This window comes from Sabethes cyaneus, chromosome 3 (assembly GCF_943734655.1).
Source record: "Sabethes cyaneus chromosome 3, idSabCyanKW18_F2, whole genome shotgun sequence".
NCBI lineage: Eukaryota > Metazoa > Arthropoda > Insecta > Diptera > Culicidae > Sabethes > Sabethes cyaneus.
In genome coordinates, this window is record NC_071355.1 from 35,031,343 (window position 1) to 35,049,072 (window position 17,730).

At 38.6% G+C, this 17,730-nt stretch overlaps 2 protein-coding genes across 3 annotated transcripts; one reads left to right on the forward strand and one right to left on the reverse strand.

The window, feature by feature from the left end:
- Positions 1 to 1,054: 1,054 nt before the first annotated feature.
- Positions 1,055 to 3,560, reverse strand: LOC128742687 (membrane-associated tyrosine- and threonine-specific cdc2-inhibitory kinase). 2 transcript variants are annotated; one of them, XM_053839126.1, is made up of 4 exons: positions 3,401 to 3,560; positions 2,728 to 3,324; positions 1,781 to 2,670; positions 1,055 to 1,701 (listed from the first exon to the last, which is right to left on the reverse strand). In XM_053839126.1, exons 2-4 carry the CDS (start codon positions 3,304 to 3,306, stop codon positions 1,545 to 1,547), a joined length of 1,626 nt encoding a protein of 541 aa, XP_053695101.1. In that variant the 5' UTR covers positions 3,307 to 3,324; positions 3,401 to 3,560; the 3' UTR covers positions 1,055 to 1,544. The 2 variants fall into 2 exon arrangements, with proteins under 2 accessions (XP_053695101.1, XP_053695100.1); XM_053839125.1 differs by having other exon boundaries at positions 2,728 to 3,560.
- Positions 3,561 to 9,450: 5,890 nt separating this feature from the next.
- LOC128740978 (BLOC-2 complex member HPS5 homolog) lies at positions 9,451 to 12,741 on the forward strand. Its single transcript, XM_053836554.1, has 4 exons — positions 9,451 to 9,790; positions 9,863 to 10,240; positions 10,299 to 10,445; positions 10,503 to 12,741. The coding sequence occupies exons 1-4, from the start codon at positions 9,695 to 9,697 to the stop codon at positions 12,342 to 12,344; spliced, it is 2,463 nt and encodes an 820-aa protein (XP_053692529.1). The 5' UTR covers positions 9,451 to 9,694; the 3' UTR covers positions 12,345 to 12,741.
- The last annotated feature ends 4,989 nt before the right edge of the window (positions 12,742 to 17,730 follow it).

Sequence of the window (17,730 nt, forward strand, 5' to 3'; positions counted from 1 at the left end):
CTTTCGGGAGTGTTTTATCACGTTTTCCAGCTTCCGGTATGAAAATTACCCTTGTTTGTCTCCAAGCGGTTGGTACATGATTTAAGATAAAACTGGCCCTAAAAATTTCTTTCAATAATGGGATAATAAATGGGACTGTTGGCTCTTCTGCAGCGTTACTGACAATATCCCATCAGTACCAGGTGCTTTGAACGGTTCGAAGGAGTCGATTGCCCATTCTATTAAGGACTCAGTAAAAATGGCCTTGGCTATTTCATAAGCTTCTGGTTCAGCTTCATTCGTTCCTGGCCCTGACTCGTCTAGATTTAGCATCTGATTGTTGTTTCAATCATCAGGCTCAATGTTTCTTTGCAATCACTAGTAAAGGTACCGTCTTCTTTTTTTAAGCTACCCAGTCCATTATTATGGTCTTTCGAAAGGCTTTTTGTACTACCTCCGCTTCAAACAAGTGCTCTGATGGTCCCTCACTCTTCCCGATTCTAGTTTATTTATGAAATGTGGTATATATGGCCAAAAATAGAACAATCTCACCAGCAGTCCTTCGAATGGAATAGAGTTGCGTCCTTTGAGTTTCCATAAGTGCCACTAATAATTAATTAATTTTTTCTTCTGGTATCCATGTGCAGTATTAACACTCGTATTGGCCAATGTTTTACTATATAGCAGGAGGTGCTTCATAAGCTAAAACGAAAAAAATATTAAAATAACTTATATTATGCTTGCCTATTAGCAAGGTCGTGTGGCTCCGCCGTCTACCCAAAACCGTGGTTTTGAGATCAGGCAGCAGGAAACCAGCATTACCGAGTATGGCCACGTGGAGGCGCTAGATAGGGGCTTGGGATAGCTAGAGCTATATTGGACGCTCCTCATTTGCCTTCCCCGTTTCATACCCAAACTTCGAATGAATTGTGTGATATTCTTAAATTCAATATCGAACATTTCGTATATATAAATTCATGTTACTCCAAGATACATATCTTTTTTTATGAGCAGTAAAACATTATTGCATTATGATATTATATATTACTAAATATATATCGTGAAACATGCTGGCTCTAGAGCGATATTATATATCTATTAGCAATACTCTCTTCAATGTAAAATGCCAGTATATTTTTGGTTAGTTTAAATATTAAGGAATCGATCGGAATTCTATTCAATTTTGAATAAACACTATCATTTCAAAGCAATACATTTTCAACAAACATAGTATACAAATCTATATCTCAGGCTAAAGCAAAATGCCTGTCAAAATTTCACACAAAACTACAAACTAATCTTTTAGATATCACATGTTATTGTGTTCTTTAAAGTCACTTATCTCCAGACTGACCGGAATAGTAATATTTAAATCACTTGGGTGTACTTGAGCGAAATGAATGAAATCAAATTAGTGCAATATCAGTCGCGATTTTAGAAACTATTAGCATAAATATCTCTAACCACACCCGGCACAGCGATATAGAACTCCACTCCCAAACCAACTAGCAACCGACCAACGACAGGAGGCAAGATTTGCCAGTACCAGCTGCAGCTGGTAGCAGTCAGTCTGAATCGTCGGATTTGAAGAATAATTTCTTTTTGGTTAGAAAGGATGAATCACTGCCGCAAGGGGAACTGTGCAACAATCGGGTGTTTTGTTCATCCATTCGCTGACTCTTGTTGATATAGTCTATCGTAAAAGAAAGATCCTCGTCGGAACTGTCGAAGAACAAGTGAAAAGAAAAAAAAACAATAGTTTAGACTTTCTCAAAATCTTAAATTTGTTTCCATTACTTACCCTCCATTAGCGAACGGTGTGTCTATCGTATGATTTCTAAACCGCAGTCTCGATCCAGCATGATTGTGATTCAGTGGCGTCGAATTCAATATCCTAATGGTCGGAGTGTGCGTCGGAACAGAGTTATTCAGTGTGGGCGTTATTTGTATCCCACTTCCACCGCTGCCACCCGTCAAATCTAGGTCACCACAGGTAGATGAAATTAGATCTTCATCAGATTCGTCACCGAAATGGTTAATCAAGCTAGTTCGCACACTCGTGTCGTTAATTCCACTAGCAGAACTTTGTTTATGATTATTCCGATAGCCTTTCTGTGGAAGCGATGGTTTCGCATGTCTCAATCGTAGACAGCTAACGAACGAAATCACTAAAGTCGTCAAGAAGAATCTCAGATTGCACAGCTTTCGATTCAAGTAGGAACGAACACTACGCAATAGGCGCCACCGTCGCCGCGCCCGATACAAAGATGCTATTTTAGGAAACTTTAACAAAGCATTGACCGAAGGCCGCGATTTGGGCTCTGGGCACATCATCCACTGTATGACGTATTGCAGCTCATTCGACAGCCGACAAAGAAGTTCCGCCGGTAGTGCCCCACTCCTCAGACTTTGCCAAAGAGGTCCGTTAGGAGGAAGCTCCAGATTGCACGACAACTCAAGAATTGCAATGCCAAGACTGAATATGTCCACCGCTTTGGTATATTTGCCTTCCAGTAGTTCGGGAGCAATATATCGCGAATCGCCTTCGCTAGCATGCTGAAAATTTCTACTGTTCAAGTCCAAAACCAATCCAAAATCCGCCAACTTACAAACACCGTCATCAGTAATTAAAATGTTATCTAGCTTTATATCCAAGTGAATCAAGTTTCGGTCGTGCAAACTCTTTAGACCCTAAAATAAAGCAATCACAATTATTATTGGCTATCGCAAAATATATCTGAGACTTACCAGCAGTAAATCCAGCAGAATAGACCAAATCTTATCCTCCGGAATAAACCGCTGTTCTCGAACATAGTCCTCCAGATTCCCTTTGCATAATTCCATCTGCATGTAAAGTCGATCATCTTGCTCCCAAGCTTGGCACAGCCTAACACAATTTTCGTGCTCACTAAACTGCTCATACCGGCGAACCTCTTCGAGCCGTTCTTGTCGATAGTTTTCACCACGAAAAAACTCCTTTGACTTTTTGATCGCATAGAAACAGCCATCCTGTTTACTCTTCACCTTAAATACTTCACCGAATGAACCTTCACCCACCTTGGTGATTTGCTCAAAGCACTGCTCGTAGTAGGACTCCCGTTTATTATGCTGATAAAGTGAACTGAGCTCTGACCGGTCACTTCTAAACGAGATTGCGTGGGCAGCCTGGGAACCGCTGGACGCACGACTGAAACTGGTATCAACTTTCGAGTGCAATTTTGGTGGTTTCGGGGGTCGTTGAACTCTATTCTTGCGGTGCGGCTCTTTGAACGATAGTGATAGATTGTTCTCCTCGAGAAATTCAGGCACAGGCAGCGGAGATCTCATGTTTTCTCTTGTTTTTACCTTTCGAGAAAAACACCAAAACAAAGCAGTGATTTTCGGCGGATAACAGTGAGGTTAGATTCGGCTGCCTGCCTACCTGTTACTCGCTTACTCGCGAACACTTAGCGCAGGTTTCTGAATGGCTATTTCACGTTGTTGTTAGAAAAATTGAACTAACTGGCACTTTAATTAATAAGAAAAAAATAGTTCAATTACATTCAAAACGATAAAGCAGAAAAAAATTTGCGGTTTTGTTAAAATTTGCTCGCCTTACTTTGAGACTCCGAAGATTTTTTTTTCTATTCGATTAAACGGTTTTGCGTGACACTGACAGTTGCTTAGCAATCATCCCGTTACAAAACGTTATTACCGTTATACTACTCAATAAGGGCATACCCATCACTGTGTGCGCGCTAGAGATGGTCGGGTTCCGGGTTTTCAGACCCGAAACCCGAAAAAACCGAACCCGACGGGTTCGGGCTTGAAAGTTTTAACAAGTGAAGATAGAATTAACAGAAGGACGTTTGTGGCAGGAAAATAAACCGAGTGAGGGTTGATTTTCCTTTGCTGGTTCAGCAAAAAATAACTCTCACCCGTTTTGTTTACATTTGCGACATTCGCCCTTTTGTCAATTCTATCTAGTAGTGTCGGATACGGATCGGGTTCGGGTTTGGCGGGGAAAAAATGAAGATAGAATTAACAAAAGGGCGAATGTCGCAAGCGTAAACAAACCGAGTGAGGGTTGATTTCCCTATGCTGGCCCAGCAAAAAATAACTCTCACCCGTTTTGTTTACATTTGCGACATTCGCCCTTTTGTTAATTCTATCTAGAAATATTCGGGTTCGGGTTTGGCTGGGAAAAAACATTCGGGTTCGGGTCGGGTTCGGGCTTAGCGGAAAAATTAAATCCGGGTTTGGGTCGGGTTTGGGTTTGAGTAATGAGAAATCGGATCATCTCCACATTCAATTCGTGTAAAAGTATTTTTTAAACATAATATTGTGCTTTGCAGCTGTACCTGGATTAATCCAGATTATTTTCTCTAATGCCAATGTATATGACAAAACAAAACAGCAACATAGCAGTTGTCACTCTTTCTCACTCACAGCATTCGCATTGTCGCACTATTTGTGCCAGTCGCACTTTTAGACTGCGGTGTCCAGTAAGGTGCAAAATGCGGGATAAAACAAGCAATAAGTTAATGACATTTATTATGACTCGGATATCAGTTACACTCGATTAGTCGCTTTTTAGACGGTTAGGAGTTTTTGGATTTAGACCAAAAGTTATATACACCCAGAATTTGTTAGTTGGATCATGTCATAAAGGCTCGCGCAGAATTAGTACTTTATGGTAGCGTTTGCGTTGATCTGACAGATAATCTGTCAAATTGTATGGGAGAACTGTTAGATTAACTCAAACGCAACCGTAAAGTATCAAAAGTTTGCCTGAAAATAAAATTTCGGGTTTGGTCAGGTTCAGGTTTGACGAAAAAAAAGTTTTTCGGGCTCGGGTCTGGTTCGGGTTTGGAAACTATGAAACCCAAGCATCTCTATGCACGCTATTGATGAATATGGGGTTATTCCACGCGAAGTGTCCGAGACCCGTGTAATCGACCTTCACAGATTTGAACCAAATTTTGCCAGATTGTTTGTTTTCGGTCAGAAAGTAAAAATCCAAAATTTTGAGCCGATCGGACATTCCCTCGGTTAAAGGGAATACCTCTATTTTTATGGAAAATAACCGCTTTTTTCAAAACCTCTTACACAGACGAACAGACGTAACACTGAAGCACAGAGAACAGACTACCAGGTAATCGACGAGAAGTGTGTAAAAGGTTTTTATGTAGTAAACGAGTAATCCTACCACTACTACGATAGAGCGCCCGCCCTCGAGCTGTCAGCGGCAAACTAAAACTTGATGTCGCTGCCATCGCTACTATGTAACTCTAGCACAAAGTAATATTGGTAAAGGTACATGCATATTTTTTTATGCGTTTGGCAAATTATTTCTGGAGACCGTCACAAGCAGATTTTACACAGAAAAAATCGATTACTTGCTTCGGCCTGTTAATCTGTTCTCTGTGACTGAAGCCTCATGCCATCTCCAATAGAAACGATCATTTGAAATATTCATTTAAGCCAAGACGCAAACAACAGCCGTTGCGCGAGAACGCCGCTCGCCTGCGCTGGCACTGTTGTCAGATAATATACAAGTACATTTATTGTCAATTGCAAGGAAAATTGTCCAATCAATAAGTGCGCAATCGCTCATAAAAGTGCTATTTCAGCATAAATCGTTTCGGTCTCTTCGGTGCACTTATTGCTTGGAAGATAACGAAAAAGTGCGCCGAAGATACGGAAACGATTTAATGCAAAATAGCACTTTTATGAGCGATATCGCACTTTGGATAGTACAATTTTCCTTGCAATTGACAATATAGCATTGCTAAATTTATAGCGACTCATTCTGCGTAGCGCGAAGACTGCACCAGGTGGTGCTAATGTTTTTTCTAAGTTTTAGGGGTGTCATTGAAACGATGCTTTGTTAGAAAATTTGTTCGAAGTGTTACGTCTGTTAGTCTGTGCCTTTTATTTTCTTTTGCTTACACCACCCCATCGACATCTCTATAACGAGCTGCAGTGAACGTCAGCGACAGCATGTCCTGAGCTCAAAATTTGACAGCGGGCCCAAATCATACTGCTGGCAGTTGAATGAAACGCAGTGCTGACATGCTATCTCACTTTCGTACATACGAGATGTTGGCAGCGAAAACATGGTTGCCTGCCGATGGGGTGGCTTACACTCAAAATAATTTTCACGTCGAAATTACGTGAAAAGTTATGTGATTATTTTCCATCTAACTTTTCCCGTACTATTTACGTGAATTTAACGTAGTTTGTATTAGTATGCGTGCATTTACGTGTAAATCAGATAGATGTTATTGTATTTTCCAATAATGTTCAACTGAAAGTCACGTAACTCGCTGTAGAGAAATCTACGTGATTTTTCACGTTGAATAACGTGTGGATTATTTTGCGTGTATATTTCCGGATATATTTAGAAATTACCTAAGGAATTGGGTTGTTTAACGGTATATGGGTTGTAATGGCATATGATGCAGATTGGCATAAAAAATCAGAAAAACTAAACCATTTGGTTTTTTTTATTGTATAAACGTCAAAAAAAAAATTTTTTTAATGTTTAATATGTCAGGTCAATATTTAAGACTACATGCCATCGAAAAACCATTCGCGACATTCACTGCTTGATTGCCTGATAGTTTGTGACAACCTTACATTCAACATCAACTATAGTCCGCCGCATTTGTGAAAGCTTTTGACATTTCTTGATGTCACAGTGATGAAATATTGTCCCTGTTGAAATCACCTTACGTGTCTTATGCATGTTTTTCAACGTAACTCACGAACGTCATTATATAAACGCAAGTGTCTTTTAATAAAAATTTAAAATAATGTTTTTTATAATATCGAAGCTGTAGACAATTTAAATGCAAAAATAAATTTTGTTATATGTTCCTGGAAGTGTTCTTCGTGCATAAATGTATCTAAATGAGACATTTCTCATGCATTAAACAACCCAATTGGGGAAAAGTTTTATTTTTGACTACCAGTGCTATCAAACATTTTTAAACTCAATTCGAAAACTAAATTTACATTTTTCTTTCAACGAAGAAAATTTTATCTTAAAAATTCCAACTTCATCGTGTTTCGCAGATTTTTTTACATAAGAATCACTCATCGCCCCGGGGTATTCTGTGCCGATCCCGAGATACAGCGTTTTAAAGAGAGCAATCCCTCACTTTGCATGTAAATCCAAGAACAAAATAACTTTTTCTTGAAGCAGCCATATCGGGAAAGCATTTATACAGTAATAAGAAAGTTTTTCTTAACGCAGCACAGCGAGCCACATGCCCTGGCAGGTATTGTGGGTTATCCGGTTATAATCTTAGATTGTAGCTTAGTTCGACCCATGCACCTTGTTGAAGTCTAAATCAGTCTTCACTGCTTCGTGGTTCAGAATAGAATGAAAATTTTATTTATAGCAAGTATTGGTTACACGGAGTCAAGGATACATATTTCTATAGTCTACTAAGATCCTACAATCTCTCCCTCTTTTCAATAATGAGCTTTACAATTAATTCGTAATAACAGAATACAATACATAATCATTAAGGTAGTTGGGTCTATGTTTAGTTCTTTGAGATGGTTGAGTTGGCAGTTCAGCAGATCGTTTATGATTTTCTCTTTGCTTCTTTTCTTGAGGATTATTTGACGAAGATTGTTCATTCTTCGTGTCTGAAATGATATTGGGTATAAGATTCTTTCCAATAAGAGAAAATATAGAAGAGTTAATCACAGTACCCGATCGAAACACTTGCTGAGCTTCGGAGTTTTGATTAAAAAGAGGATTTTGACAAATAATTTTCTTCGCATGATTGTCGTGTCTATTACATATAATCTCAAATTTTCAGGTTCTGTTTTTCGGCTATGTAGTCTGTATTTAGCAGTCAAAACGATGTTTTGCTTCTATATCCGACGTTTCGGTGGTTTTATTCCACCTTTTTCAAAGAAACTAAAATATTATTACATATAAATTCGTTTTTTTTTCGTCTTAGAAGAAGGACTTATTTTTAACTTACTGAGGCTGTACGTTTTGTTGTCTGGTGTATGTGTGTATCTACTTTGTGATCGTCCATGTAATTTACAAATGGCGTCCTCTTTATATTGCTGTGTGAATACTGATAGTGATTGTTTGGTCTTCATTTTAACTGTTTTTTTACTTACTACATTTAATATAATAATTTGTTGTAATTGTGTCACTTTTTTCTATTTTTAGTAGTCCGGTAAAACAAGCTTTTGCGGTAAACGTCTGTTAGTATCTCTAGCAACGGTTTGTTGAGAGTTGAGAGTTGTCATTTTTATGGTAGAATCTTTGAAATCCATGAAAGTTATGATCGTCAATAATAAGTTTGATAGTTTGATAGTTTGATTATCTTTTGAGACGATAAATTATATTGTTTTTACTATATTTTGTATCCTACTGTTACCAAAATTTTTACCATCGAGTTATGGTTATTTTTGGGAATAAGCCAATGGAACTAAATTTGGCATGTGGGGGTTTTAATATTTTAGATTGAATCTTCAGCGAACTTTTTCGTTATATCCCAAGCAAGAAGTACGCCGAATAAACTAACACGATTCTATCTAAAATTGCAGTTTTATGAGCGATTATGCACTCTTAAGGCTGTGAACCATTTCGCGAAATTTTTAACTTTTTGGTTAAAATTTGACAGTTCGAAGGTTATTTCTCCTCGAGTGGTTAAAATCAGTTCAGAATGCGAATAAGGTGAGAATGAAGATATGTTTCTATAACAGCGAATTTATTCATTCAGTCCAGGTTGGAATTGGATGAATTTTTTGTGTTCATTTGCTCCTATTTGATGGATAACATTTATCTCGTTTCATTTCGGGTTGAATAACATCCATACGTCGATGAAAAAAAAATTCCAAGAACACATCCAGTGAAACACATCGAAGCTCTTTCCTCACCTCTGGCATATCTCATTGGCTCTCAAAACTTGGTTAAAAATAACCATGCTCCTGAGCAAGGTTATTTTCGAAAAACCATCGAACTGTCAAATTTTAACCAAAAAGTTAAAAATTTCGCGAAATGGTTCACAGCCTAAATGTAAATAATATTTTTCATCTGGCAACAGCAATCCAGCTTTTTACGAGCCATAATGGCGGACGAGTTCGTAATATTTGAACAGCATTTTTGACATATCCCTAATACATCGCACGTTTTCTTTTCGCGCGTTCACGGTAAAACTAAAGGAATGTGCGGAAAGAAAACGTGCGATGTACTAGGGAAATGTCAAAAATGCTGTTCAAATATTACGAACACGTCCGCCATTATGGCTCGTAAAAAGCTGGATAGTTTAATATTTTTTTAAGTAAAATGAGTAAAATTTATCTAAAACTAATCTATAAAAACTTAACGTTACTTACGTTACGTATTTTCACGTAATTTTCTAGTTTTGGTTGTGTCTTTTCTGGTAGAGTGTACAAATCGTGTTGGTCAGTTTCATGGTGGTAGTGTAGTGTGGTGATTAGTGCTGAATTTTTGAGTTGAGTTTAGACGGAATTTGGCCACTAGTTCAGTTTTTTGTTGCTCGAAGAGATATTTTTGGATAATATTCCGGTTTCTTTACTGCTTTCGTTATTATTGTTTCCCTTAACACCGAAATCTAACAGTAATGTTTTCATCATGCTGTAGTGCTGTTTGGTTAGCAAATTTACAGTAAGGAAAAACTCATAAAAATCGATCCTCACCCATACCAAGTTTCGCACGAATGCGAAGGCAGTGACAATGATAATGGATGCAGCCAAGCATTACGGCCTGAGTCAACGCGCGAATCTGTCGGAGGCCGTCAATTTACCGCTTCGTAACACTAAACGGATCAAGGTATGCTCTGACCGATAACGTTTTCAAGGACATCGTTTTCAAGCAGCATTTGTTTACCTCTGTCGCCATCAGTTCACTTGTTTTGACGTTTCCGAGAAACATCTCGTGTTCGGGGCCAACTCCGGAAGTTTGTACGTGTACGACCGCAACACCGTCGGCTTCCTGTGCATCATCCCGAGCCAGTTGGGCACCATCAGTCAGCTTTTGATCTCGCACAATGGCAAGCAGGTGGCAGTGGCCAATCTGCGGGGTTCGATCGGTATCGTGCTGGATCTGGAGAACACTTCTACGGCGAAGGAAGTATTACTGACCGAGCTTGGTGATGGCGTCAGCGGCAGTGGGAGCAATGGGGCCTACGTCAGCAGCTTTTGCTGGGGTGAGGATGACCGGGAGCTATACTGTGGAGATTCTAAGGGAACAGTGTCCTTGTTGCAGTTGGCGATGTTCATGGTAGGTGGTATATTGACGTGCCAAGCAGTACAGTCGAATAAACTCGTATTTTTTTCAGGGACGAAATATCGTAAATGTTAGTCTGAGTCCTATTTTGTTTTTGGATAGCCATGTAGTACAAGTTGACCGGTATCGAAATTTGTTACTCGTATCGACACTGTTCAAATGTGTATTGTGCAATACGGCTCGTGAGGAGTTCAAACAGGTCAGTGTTAGTGGTGTATTATGCTTGTGTCACATGTTAAATCAATCATCTTTTCAGATTGGAAATCGCCCACGTGATGGTACGTACGGTGCGACGTTTATTGTAACGTCGAAGGACGATTTATCAGTGCAAATAGGGGATGACAATGATAATCATAAAGCACCATCTCCTTCATACAACAGCGACCCTCATGATAGTCCGTCAAACGCAGAAGACGCGCGAATATTTTGTGCTCGACCAGGATCACGTTTGTGGGAAGCTGATTTGGATGGAAATGTCTTACGAACGCACCAGTTTAAACCAAAATCGAAAGATTCTCCAGATGTGCAGAATGAAATAATTCCTTTCCAACGCCTGCAAACCATTTTGGGTCGGTTAATATTGGTTCACGATGCGAAAGAAATCGTAATCATTGACCCGATAGCATCACGAGTAGTACTGTGGCTTAATGAGTTTGATCAAATCACTCGGATTGCCGTAACCGGAGATGAAATTTATGTCTTTGCCGGACATCAGTCACTCCACAAACTAAAGCTGGAGACGGAGAAACCTAACAAACCACCAAAGAACACGCTCTTGAGCAAGGGAAGTAACGGGAAAAAGAGTTCACCCTTTCGAGAGAACGGAGTGTACATTCTAGATCAATTTTTCAACAATAACAACAATAGCGGTTCCAAAGACGGTTCACTTCAATCGGAAGTTACAATCAAAGAAGCTCTAGTATCAGTCGTACGTGGAAAATATGGCCGTAACATAAAGCAAATATTCCTCGGTTATGATCAAATTGGCCCGGAACGTCCCAAAACGCTCAACATTAACAAGGTGTACAACTACGAAGAGAATTACAACGATATAGCGCGCATTTTACCCACCGAAGATAATGACACAGGAGAGGACAGCACCGAAGAGGTGGTCCCGAAGAGAAGCGCACCAAAGAAAATGTTTTCAATGTCACTGCTAAACGATTATCAATTGACTGAGGACGATAAGACGGTTAGAAATCTGTACTTAGTTTATCGCTCGTCCAGTATAAGCAATCTCAATTTCGCTGATCGATATGCTAAGATTTTCGACACATACGATAGTCGAACGATTGTCAGTTTACTGTACAAATTAGAAATCGTAATGGAAGAAAATGAGGAAGAGCAACCAAGGCTCAAGTGCATACGGATTTATTTCGATTACTTAAAAGTTGAGCTCATATGGGAGATGGATGAAGAGTCGAGAGCCTATATCAAACAAAGTTTTATCGAATACAATGAAAAACTGCTCGAAGAAGAACTTGGCCAGTTGGAAAAATGTGAATCTTGTGAGCATTATCTAAGGACTACCAGTTGTTGTCACTACAACGATATCGGTAACACTCTGGTGCAATATTATTGGTCTCGAAAAGAGTATAACCAATGCTTCGAGCTCGTCCAGAAGGTTCCCTACCTTTGGTTGGCCATCACGAAATTCCACATACAAGATCAGCGTGGCGATAAATTGATCCAATGCTTGTGGAATGTAGGTGACTGTGGCCTAATGGAACGAGCAGCCAATGAAGTGTTTACACCAGACCTTTGGGGCCAGCTGTTCGATTTGATGTTAACTTGCTACAATAGCGATAGTTTGATGTGTTTGAACTGTGATAAACTTTGCACGTTCTCCGATTCCCGTCGTAATCCCATGCGTTTAGCTTCGAGCGTGAATGACAGTGTGACGCTTCCTGGCACTAAAAGTAGTAAAACCAGCAGCAACTTTTACAGCTGGAATTACATGTTGAATGTGGCCATTAACAGTAAGCGCGTAAGTGGAAAGGCCATTTTACAACTTTTACGTGGTTACGCCGAGTATATTCCCAGCGGTGCTATCAGTACAAGTTTCTATCTCAAATGTTTGATAGACAGCAGTGACTAGATTTCAAACAAAGACATTTACATTTACCTGGCAAGATTTTGTGCGCGCAAATTTTAGCTTATCAGAAATAGAACCTCAACGCTTAAGAAGCTACATAATCAAAACAGTATATCGATCATTAAACAAAGCCAGTTCAAGCTATATCAATCAATCGTTACGAAAGTCGCTAATCAAGCTGGTAACGCAGGCGTTACCGCCGCCGCCGCCTATCAATAATCGATAAAGCTATACGTAGAAAGCTTTCAGTGTTCAGTCCCAGAATCTACTAGAGCTCAAGCTTCCCTTATGGTAAAGTAATTCTTTAGAATAGTTTATGTTAATCCAATCGGCATGAAGTAAACGCAATCACTTAATATATACAGAAACATTTTATTTTCTTGAAAATAAATACACTCAACCTACCAACATTCGCGGCTTATTTAGTGACTAGTTTGCGCTCTATTATTATCCATTGTGCCTTCTTCCCAGGGTCGCGGTCCACGTATGTTGTTCCAGTTGTCTATATCGATCGATTTGACCTTTTCATATTCAGTCTCTAGCGTAACCTCTTCCGGCTTTTTCATTTTAATCCCGTACTTTTCGGCTTCCTCCACCGTTAGCATTCCCTTTTTAGAGAAAGTGTACCTGTAAAATCGTAATTAGTCACTACCGTTTCTCCATTGCCTGTTGGGTATTTTACCTGAGTTGGGCAAAATGTTGCAAACCAAAAGAACCGCCTACCATTAGAACCAAAAACGGAACACCATAGCGGAAAAACTTCCGCTTCGTGTAGTATTGCAAGCGGCTTTGAAGAGTGTTCATATTCATGTTGTTACACTAAAATACAAAAACGTGTTATTATTTAAGCAATCCTCACGCAGCCTGGAATTTAAGTTCAACAACATTTTCTGGTGTAATATTTTTGAACTATTTATCTTCTAAAATACGTAAAACAGAATTCCCAAAACAATTCGGTATTAATGCAAACCAAATACCTACCTGTTACTGATGATGTAAGAAGTGTAGTGTATTTTTTCGTTAACTGCCTAAAATAAAACAACTTGACCACTAAAACGTCTTTTACAGGTTAATACACCTTTTTCAAATTACAAGTTTTTCACTCACTTGGACGAAAATTTGAATAAAATTTTGAAATCAAAATCCTCAATATTTTGTTTTGCCCGCTGCCTTTGAGACGTTTTGTTAGTTGGGCTTTTGTGTTTGTCATGTATACTAAACTGCTAAAGCGGTGTAGAACTCAGTGCTGCAAAGGCTGCAAAACGTTCTTTTTTATGTTTTCCATGTTACACCGTGGCCCGGGGGCGGTTTTTGAGAATTACTCTACACGCTTGCTTGCTTTTGCTTGAAATGCAGCAATATTCGCGTTGTCGGAGTTACGGACCACGTATGTATATTACCCAAGTATTGCCCTTTGCATTGAAAGTTGGATTTTGAACACACTTGTTCAGTCACACATTTTGTAGGTGAGAAAAAGGTGAGAAAAGAGAGATATCGGATGAAGCTTATTTATCGAGATACTGCAATCTTATTTGCCGAGAAGATCAGTAAAACAGTAAACCCCCGAGCTCAGTAAAATAAAGTGCCGAATCTACATACTTCAATATCGTTTTATCGAAATTTCGTTAAATGCTACTGACAAAAGCCACAAACTGTTTTACCGAGATTTCGGAAAGCAATGTCAAAAATTAACTGTGCGCGATCGACAGCAGTTTCGTTACCGGTGAAGTTAAAATCGTGAAAATGGATGAAATGGATGATTTTTTTTCATACATTGACATCGATTTTCGTAAAATACACAAGTGTACGCCACCCAGTAAACCATTTGGTTTGTATATCTCGATTGCAACTGATATTGTCAATTGCAAGGAAAATTGTCCAATCAATAAGTGCGCAATCGCTCATTAAAGTGCTATTTTAGCTTAAATCGTTTCGGTCTCTTCGGCGCACTTATTGCTTGGAATATAACGAAAAACTGCGGCGCCGAAGATACCGAAACGATTTAATGTAAAATAGCACTTTTATGAGCGATATCGCACTTTGGATGGAACAATTTTCCTTGCAATCAGCAATATATACGAAATCATATTGCGATTATTATCTAAAATTTTTCTTTCGTAGGTTTAGTTGTGCGCTTAACAGTTGCGCGCAGCTTTGTTCTGGTTGCTCGCAGTCAAAGTATCTCTTTTACACTCACACGAAATCTCGTAAGAAACTGTCACAGAGAACAGATTAACAGGCTCGAAGGAAGTAATTGATTTTTTGTGTGTAAAATCTGTCGGTAGCGCCCTCCAGAAATAGTTTGCCAAACGCTTAAAAATATATCCATGTACCTTTATTAATATTTCTTTGTGCTGGAGTTACATAGCAGCGATGGCAGCGACATCAAGATTTAGTTTGCCACTTACTGCTCGAGGGGTGCTCTATTGAAGGATTACTCGTAGATTACCTAAAAACCTTTTACACACTTTTTGTCAATTACCTGGTAGTCTGTTCTCTGTGATTATAGCTCGTAAAAGGCTGGATACGAAATCATATTGCGATTATTATCTAAAATTTTTCTTTCGTAGGTTTAGTTGTGCGCCTAACAGTTGCGCGCAGCTCTGTTCTGGTTGCTCGCAGTCAAAGTATCTCTTTTACACTCACACGAAATCTCGTAAGAAACTGTCAACGCAAGAGTGATGAGAAAACCAACAATATTTCTCTCTCGCTCATCAGCTGAATGCTAGGGCAGCTTGCTTCGTGTTTGTCCGTTCAAACATGGACAATTTTTTTACAAACGCAATCAGCATTTAAATTTTATCATTTTCGGTTAACGTACACTCAAAATATATTTCACGTCGAAGTTACCTGAAAAGTTATGTGAATATTTTCCACCCAGCTTTTTCTGTACTATTTACGTGATTTTCAGGTATTGTCAATTGCAAGGAAAATCGTACCATCCAAAGTGCGAGATCGCTCATAAAAGTGCTATTTTGGATTAAATCGTTTCGGTCTCTTCGGCGCACTTATTGCTTGGAATATAACGAAAAAGTGCGCCGAAGATACCGAAACGATTTAATGCAAAATAGCACTTTTATGAGCGATATCGCACTTTGGATGGTACAATTTTCCTTGCAATCAGCAATACTTCGCACGCATACTAATACGTTAACGTGAAAATCAGATAGATGTTATCATTTTTTCCAATAACAATCAGCTGAAAGTCACGTAAATCGCTGTAGAGAAATTTACGTGATTTTTCACGTGGAAAGGACGTGTGGATTATTTTGAGTGTAAGACATTGTAAAGCCCCAAACACAATGCATACGGATTTTACTACGTCGCGGCAATTTGACAGTTTTTCCATGGGTTTTCTGTCAAATTTCCGCAACGTCGTAAAATCCGTATGCATTGTGACTGGGCCTTAACTGTGTTGTTTGTAAGTCTGTACGTAAAGCGGGGTACGCTGCTGAAAAGAAAACAGCTCAAGAAAAAATCTTGTTATTTACCGAAGAAATTTTGACAACTCCAATGCAAGCAACCACCTGTCATTTTTTCTTGTGGTAATAATTGCACCGGATATTATTCCGTACGGAAAAGTGACGCACGCAAGTGAATTAAAACGTCACTTTTCCGTACGGAATAATATCCGGCGCAATTATTACCACAAGAAAAAATGACAGGTGGTTGCTTGCATTGGAGTTGTCAAAATTTCTTCGGTAAATAACAAGATTTTTTCTTGAGCTGTTTTCTTTTCAGCAGCGTACCCCGCTTAATAGAACAAAACAAATGTTATCTAAGCAAAGAATAAGAACATAAACATAGAAAACTTACACGTGCTTACACTGTCAATAATACATGATTTACCTTTGCGCACAACTATATGAAGCTGAAAAACGAAATATTTTCTCGGGAAGCACAATATCTGAACGAAAAAGTTATATTGCGCTCTTCGCACTCAATTGGACTGCACAGTTATTAAGTGCTACCTTCAAAACTGTGATGAAAAGTGTGCTACTGATAATATCGCTAGTAATCTTACATCGATAATACCAACAAACTTTATCGTCACGGAAGAATATCGAAAATTGAAGGGTTTAAAGTGAAATCTTTTTCTTGGCTTGCTATTATTTTAACATTTTTGTTCTATTTCTTACGTTTTTTTGCTTATACTGTCATATTATCGTTGTTAATTATTAACGATAAGAAAACTTTATCAATAATCGTTATAGATTTTGATTCGCATTTCCCATCATTACAACTCTCCCATCTGAGCTGACATTTGATTTAGCAGTGGCGCCAGTACCAGTTGTAGGAAAAGCAAATAGTATTTAATTTTTCATTTGTTTCATATATGCTGCATATTTGTTCAAGTTATGAATAATGCGTGGAAAAATGTATTTAGAAACTATTTTTATATTATTCTTAGCGTCGATAACAACTCTACGTAAGCATTGGAATTTAAATAGGAATCAACTAAGTTTCATGTTTTTTTTCCACGAAATTTTGGCAACATTTCTCACCTACAAAATGTGTGACTGAACAAGTGTGTTCAAAATCCAACTTTCAATGCAAAGAGCAATATTTCACGCCATATAAGTGTTATATTGCGATTATTATCTAAAATTTTTCTTTCGTAGGTTTAGTTGTGCGCCTAACAGTTGCGCGTAGCTCTGTTCTGGTTGCTCGCAGTCAAAGTATCTCTTTTACACTCACACGAAATCTCGTAAGAAACTGTCACAGAGAACAGATTAACAGGCTCGAAGGAAGTAATTGATTTTTTGTGTGTAAAATCTGTCGGTAGCGCCCTCCAGAAATAGTTTGCCAAACGCTTAAAAATATATCCATGTACCTTTATTAATATTTCTTTGTGCTGGAGTTACATAGCAGCGACGACAGCGGCATCAAGATTTAGTTTGCCACTTACTGCTCGAGGGGTGCTCTATTGAAGGATTACTCGTAGATTACATAAAAACCTTTTACACCCTTTTTGTCAATTACCTGGTAGTCTGTTCTCTGTGATTATAGCTCTTGAACCCGTTTAAGGCACAGTAGAGTAATTTTGCTGTAAAAATGTTTCAATGTATGAGCCAGACGTCGCGTTTCAATTTATTTTTGAACAACTTGATATTCAAAAGCCACCAAATTATTCGAAGCTCTCAAATAACGAATTTAGGAAACAAGATCAGGGCTCAGAAACGTCACTTAAAATAGTAAATTGTTATTCAACAATGAAGTAATGAAGCTTCGGTTTCAACAGAAGCAGCGCCGCTTCGTTTCAAAACTGGCTTCAATCAGCGTCATTGAAACGATTTTCACTTTATCATGACGACCGGTTTTAAAGTTTCATTTGTATTTCTCTATCAAATATTCAGAAAAAGGTCAGCATAGACTTTGAATGCAATTG

Bases quoted from the DNA above. Each gene is read 5' to 3' on its own strand.
- LOC128742687 (XM_053839126.1), bottom strand. From the start codon at position 3,306: ATGAGATCTCCGCTGCCTGTGCCTGAATTTCTCGAGGAGAACAATCTA. The intron at 2,671-2,727 runs GTAAGTCTCAGA...GCTTTATTTTAG, and splicing joins TTCTGCTGGATTTACTGCTG to GGTCTAAAGAGTTTGCACGA. The intron at 1,702-1,780 runs GTAAGTAATGGA...GTTCTTCGACAG, and splicing joins ACACCGTTCGCTAATGGAGG to TTCCGACGAGGATCTTTCTT.
- LOC128740978 (XM_053836554.1), top strand. From the start codon at position 9,695: ATGATAATGGATGCAGCCAAGCATTACGGCCTGAGTCAACGCGCGAAT. The intron at 10,241-10,298 runs GTAGGTGGTATA...TATTTTTTTCAG, and splicing joins TGCAGTTGGCGATGTTCATG to GGACGAAATATCGTAAATGT. The intron at 10,446-10,502 runs GTCAGTGTTAGT...TCATCTTTTCAG, and splicing joins CTCGTGAGGAGTTCAAACAG to ATTGGAAATCGCCCACGTGA.